The 6,099-nt window shown below is 33.3% G+C and overlaps 1 protein-coding gene across 2 annotated transcripts; it reads right to left on the bottom strand.

Moving 5' to 3' along the window:
- Positions 1–1,856: 1,856 nt before the first annotated feature.
- Positions 1,857–5,738, bottom strand: LOC111365949 (probable glycosyltransferase STELLO2). Of its 2 annotated transcripts, XM_022986524.1 has the most exons (4): positions 5,070–5,738; positions 3,636–4,820; positions 3,331–3,385; positions 1,857–2,125 (listed from the first exon to the last, which is right to left on the bottom strand). In XM_022986524.1, exons 1-4 carry the CDS (start codon positions 5,554–5,556, stop codon positions 1,990–1,992), a joined length of 1,863 nt encoding a protein of 620 aa, XP_022842292.1. In that variant the 5' UTR covers positions 5,557–5,738; the 3' UTR covers positions 1,857–1,989. The 2 variants fall into 2 exon arrangements, with proteins under 2 accessions (XP_022842292.1, XP_022842293.1); XM_022986525.1 differs by lacking the exon at positions 3,331–3,385 and having other exon boundaries at positions 1,858–2,125; positions 3,581–4,820.
- Between the last annotated feature and the right edge of the window lie 361 nt (positions 5,739–6,099).

The raw sequence follows: 6,099 nt of genomic DNA, 5'->3' as shown, positions 1-6,099 counted from the left end.
TAATCACAATTCGTTAAATATAAGTTATATTATTTATAATCAGTTCAAACGCATCCCATATACACAAATATGATAGGATAAAAGTAATTGAAAATTTGATTGAAAAGTAAAAATTTGTAGTAAATGTGATAATTTGTAGAAAAATAATAAACAAATTTTAAAAAATTAGAAGTGTTAAGGTTTTGATAAAATGTGTGAGGGAGAGAATAAGATAGAATAAAAGAAAAGAAAAGAAAATTCAAAATCATTGTGATTTTGCACCTATTTGGTGGGAGTTAAAATTAGTTTTTTAGTAAATTTTGATTTTGATAAAAGTTAAAAAGTTAAGGATTCCATGAAATTTGTTATTGAAATTAATTATTAACTTTAATTTCGATTACAATTTAGATTTCAATTGATACCAAATAGGACTTATCAAAAATAAAAAATCTTAAAAGTTGGGGGATCACATGACCCCTCAGGACCCCCTTTGGGTACGGCCCTTGGATATTATCACAAAGGTGAATAAATACACGTTGTACTATTATTTTTTTTCAACTAAATTTTTATTCTATTGGATTTTTCAGATAATATATTAACAAGACAATTTTTGTAGCGCACTCAAAAAAAAAATGTACATATACTCTTTTTCTTTCATTAAGATTTTTTTCACATGATTTTTTCAAATAAGATTTTAATGAGACGCATTCTTTGTGTAATGAATGTTCATAACATACAAAGATATTTACTATCAAAATAATACTCTTACATGTACAAGACTCCAGAAGTGATCGACACAGCTATTTTTTGGAATCATCATGTTACTCAATCATCAAAAGTTGATAAATATCTTGTATGAATATAGTAACATTTGAAAATTATACAAAACAATATGAGATATACTTTACTAGAAATTGTAATATTGAAAACATTGACGTACAAGACATGGATTGATTGGCACAAGAATTTTCATTTATTGAAAATAAGAGGAGCAACTATACTCTTTTTCTTCGATTAAGTTTTGTCCAACTGAATTTTCTTGATAAGATTTTAACGAGACATATATTTTATAATTTGTTATTCAAGAGGAAGTGTTATAAATAATACGAATTGTTAATGATGATAGTTATATACCTACAACCCTAGATTTTATTATCATTGTATTTCTAAATCTTCTCCATGAAAATGGGGTTTTGTTTCTCAATATAATACAAACGAGTAATTGACTTCTCTACTTGCTTCTTCTTCCTCTTCTTTTCTCTATTTTATAACAATATTATCTAGTTTTAAATGTGCTAATTAGAATTAAATTTGAACCCCTAAAGTTGGTACAAGAAAGGCAAGAAAATGACAAAATAAAAAAGGATGCATCAACTTTTGGTCCAAATTGGATAAAAAAGCGAAGGCATATGCCATTCCAATCATTTCTTCAGTGCAGATGAAGAAGATGATAGTATAGAAGTGGGTTCAAATTAAGAAGATGAATCAAAACTTATATCAAACTTAGGTGCAATGAACCAATCAAACTAACTTAGTGGGTAAATCGGGAATACTAAGAAATGAAACGATGATTTAGAAATAAATGAGTCCTTTCAAACTTGTTAAAAGAAAGTCTAGAACTATTATTTATATTCTTTTGTTTTCCTTATTCAAGAATCTTTTACTCAACTTGCCCAGTTAGCATAATTGACAAATATTTCATTTTCAATCATTACTTTAACAAGTCTCAACTTATTCTTATTTTATGGAACAAAAATAACTATTGTGAAAAAATAGACTGATGAATCCAAGGTCCAAATTTGTACTTGGGATTCGTTTAGTTTTTATGAGAAAAAAATTTTATCGTAATCCTCTCAGGAATTGAAATGACTTTTAGGCAACTCGCCGATTATTTTAAAACTCATTTATTTACTATAATTTGAACATTTTAAGTTAGCCAAACATGTTCTATATATCCACAAGCAGCTTTTATATTCATGAGCAGTCACGACACACTTATGGATGAACATGCTATTTTACCTTGTTTGTAATCCAGAGCTTACTCTTATCTGCTTGCAACAAGTTCCAGTAATTAAGAATAGTATCATCATGAAGAAATAAAAATCCTTCTGCACTGGTATATCTATCAAATAATTTCGGCAGATACCTGAAAGCAAAATGTGATAACGGTGAATTAATGAAATATAACACCAAACGTAGACAACTGTTGCATTACACCGAATCACAAACAGCTTCTCGTCACATAAGTATACTAGTAAAGAAGAAAACTTGAACCTTGAACAACAAAAGCCATCTTGGGCAAGCAACACAAGGGACATGCGTTAACTGGTTAAATAAGCTTTATCAGCCTTAATCATAATCACTTTTTACTTGCTTTATCGGCAACAGAGATGGACGGCTTATTCTGCCGTGATATTGTAATATCAAAGGATGGAGCCATATTAGTCACTCACCATGAAAGCCAAATATTGTTAGTTTCTCCGATTCCCACAAGTGTGTGATAACATCATTCTATATAACAAGAAACTGATAGATTGCAAATAATTTATAATAAAGTATTACAAATTAATTGCTTCCCCTATCAGAAGGGCTAATTTCAAATCGAATAAGCATAACTTCGAACTACTTCAAACTTAGAAAGGAAAGATCACAAAAATTTCTAGGTTGCCATTTAAGAAAATTACTTGGGATGAAATGTTCTTTTTGGTAGTATTTCTTTTAGCCTATAGCTATGTGGAAAATGATAAAACCAAATCCACCTGATTGATGACCAAAAAATAGGCCTAGATCGTCAAATCCAGTGAAGGCTAAAGTACAAATAGAAAATTATGAATGATATTCATAACAGAAAAAGTAATTACTTTAAGAGACATGAGTCCACCACCCAGTGAGAAGTATGATCGACCACAACAGGGATGAGAGTGTAAAATTAATTGCAAATATTATGTAGTGTTTGACAAGCTCTTAAATTTAGTGTTAAGTGGGACTAAGTTTGCTTCAAATTACTTAAAACCAGTTTGGTAAGCACCAATCCTGAAACTATTTAGATTTTGTCTAGCTTGACTCTAGCCAAAAATTGGTTCAAGCATGAGTAAATGAAAGCTGGCAACATTATTCACATCATTCAAGCCAAAAACAGATCATAAAAAATATTTGATTTGACAAGGTGTGACCAATATTTTTTCGATTTTCAGGTGACCCCAATAGATTATTATCTTGAGAATTTTTTCGATGCGCAAACTAGTCCTGATATGATACAAGTCAACCTGGAATAGTTACTCGTTTAAGTAACAATTAAAAATTCTGTAAAAAGTAAAGCATGAAACGAGGAAAAAAGAAGAATACACTTACTTGTAAGCATGGTCCAACTGGCCTTCTTCCACAGCAAGATCTACATTTTTCTGACCAGAGAGTATGATAACTGTTTTAAATATCGATTTTCAGGTGACCCCAATAGATTATTATCTTGAGAATTTTTTCGATGCGCAAACTAGTCCTGATATGATACAAGTCAACCTGGAATAGTTACTCGTTTAAGTAACAATTAAAAATTCTGTAAAAAGTAAAGCATGAAACGAGGAAAAAAGAAGAATACACTTACTTGTAAGCATGGTCCAACTGGCCTTCTTCCACAGCAAGATCTACATTTTTCTGACCAGAGAGTATGATAACTGTTTTAAATATCCTACCATATAGCAATCTCCACTCCAGAGCAGTTCGTTCGACGGGTCCACTGCAGAACATTATAAGCACAACATTCCCGAAACTCTTCCTCCAGTGTATCAAATTTGCAATTTCAGAATTCACCGTGCCAATTTCCTCTACTCCAAGATGTACAGACGGTAGTTTCTGGGGGATAAACTCCTTCCTATCTCCATGACCAATACTTGCTCTTGGCCTATCCAACTCGAGAGACATCAGCCGAGGCTGCTGGTAACCAACAGCAAGCAAATCTTGAAGCCAAGCGGCAGTAAACTGCACATCTTTTTCCGTCCAAAACCCTTCTTCAGCCATCACATAACTTAGTTCAAGAATTTTCTCAAATAACCTGTGCTTATCTGATCTCCATCCCACCAAGAATTTGATTAACCGGCCTACATTCACATGAAGATCTTTCTCTTCTGAGAAAGGATATGCTTCAATCCTATCATAACGATGAACGGTAGGAGGATACACCACAACATACCCACCAATTTCCCACAGAAGCCTTTGTGCCCAATACCCTCTCAACACATCAGAAGACATTGAACTAACTGAAACCGGAAGCATCAAACCCCAAAAAGCAGATGAATGAAAAATAGTATTGAATGAATTAACAGGCACCATTGTACCCTGTGGCAATGCCACTTTTGGGGCATGCTCATCGAATCTAATATCAAATGCTTCCAAAACTGGCTTCCGAGTAAAGTAAAAAACTGAATCCACATCCGGTAGCCCATTTGATATCCCTTGTTGTATGAACTGTTTCCCACCGAAAACCTCCGTGTAAAACTCCTCATGCCCAATCTCGCCTACATTTTCTAAGGGCAGCCCGCGTGGCCACACAGACCGCTGTCCAAAATGTATATAAGGGTTCACCACAGTCTTGTTAGGATTCTCATGACTATACTGCAAAATAACTTCTTGCCTAGCACCTTCACCAATCAATTCAACATCAAAACGCTTCCCGATATCATTATCAATCACATCTCCTCGATCATCAACGTCATAAATTTTTTTTGCACCGTGCTGTATGGCAAATAAATATCCAACACTTTTTCGCAAATATGAATCGTATGGCAAGTAATCAACCACTCTAAATCCCAATTGAGCCTGAGTTTCTAAAGATAAATAAATAGCACCTGTTGAAACAAACAAAATAAGAACATCAATCTCCTAAAGAACTCCATTAAACTTCCAGTATGCGTCAAAAACATAAATAAATATTTCACAAATTCATGTTAAAGTTCTGACCTTTAACTTTTACATTAAATTCATTACTTATTAGTTAAAAAAAAAAATCCAACTAACGATCAATTTCATCAACTCCTCACCAATTCATATGCTGGCTAGCAGGTTAATTGAGGTGATAATTCAATACAAAATCGTACCTTTAAGACTCCAGTCTTTTGGGGTTTTGGAATTTCCCACCGCAAGCACTTGCCAACCTTTAATACTATTCAATTTTCGAAGCGATTCAGAGGGTTGATCTGAGACAGATACAACGATCCATTTCTCGGATCGGAAATTCGCATAAGGAGTAATTTTATCAATAATGCGCGGAATTGAATTCCAATTGATAACTGGGAACTTGGGGTGAATTGACTGAGACTGAGTAGACTGGAGGCAGAGAAGAGCGGCCGTATCGCCGCCGGCAACCCCATAATTGCGGAGGAAGAAAAGGGCCGCCACGGTGGTGATAAGTAGAAAGATTGTTAGTATTTTGTACAGATTTTCCGAAACCCAAGTGGAAAAATCAAGATTCTTGGTATTCTTGGTCTCAGAAAATCGATTCGAAGCTAAAATTGGTCTGCTTCTGGGTTGATTCCTTTTGGGTTTTTCACGGTCTTGGACTAACATTTGAGTTGAATTTTCCATCTTCACTCTTGCATTTGAGATTCAATTTACCTTCTTACTCTTCAGTCTAAAATGCAGTGAGGTGAAGTGGGTGCCGACAAGAACTGTGGTGGGGGTTTTCTTTCTTACGCTTGAATCCAACTTCTTGCTGTGCTGTATGTTTGGTGAGTAGTTACAAAGAAGTTTGTGTGTTCTTTTCAATTTTAATTAATAATTATTTGATTTGATCTAGAATTGGTCATCGATTTAAAGATTTGGACAAGACAACTAATTCTTAATAATTAAATGTGCAAGAAAGATCTATGTATGAGTTGCATTTTCTTTATTAAAAAAAAAAAAGTGAAATTTGCTAAGTTTTATTTTGAGACGAGAAAATAAATAAGATAGATCGAGACATTTCCACCTTCCACTCTTATTTTTGGTAAGACGTAGTGGTTTAATTGGCATGTCAAATAAAAAAGCATTGAAATTTAAATTGTTGGTGCATTCATATAATCCCTATATTTTGGTCTTCTGAGTTTTGTATTCTATGGATTTACAACTTTCAATTCCTGATGTGTTGAA

The sequence above is a fragment of the Olea europaea genome, chromosome 17, assembly GCF_002742605.1.
Source record: "Olea europaea var. sylvestris chromosome 17, O_europaea_v1, whole genome shotgun sequence".
NCBI classification, from domain to species: domain Eukaryota; kingdom Viridiplantae; phylum Streptophyta; class Magnoliopsida; order Lamiales; family Oleaceae; genus Olea; species Olea europaea.
The sequence above is the reverse complement of the archived record's forward strand: the minus strand, read 5'-3'. Positions and strand labels throughout refer to the sequence as shown.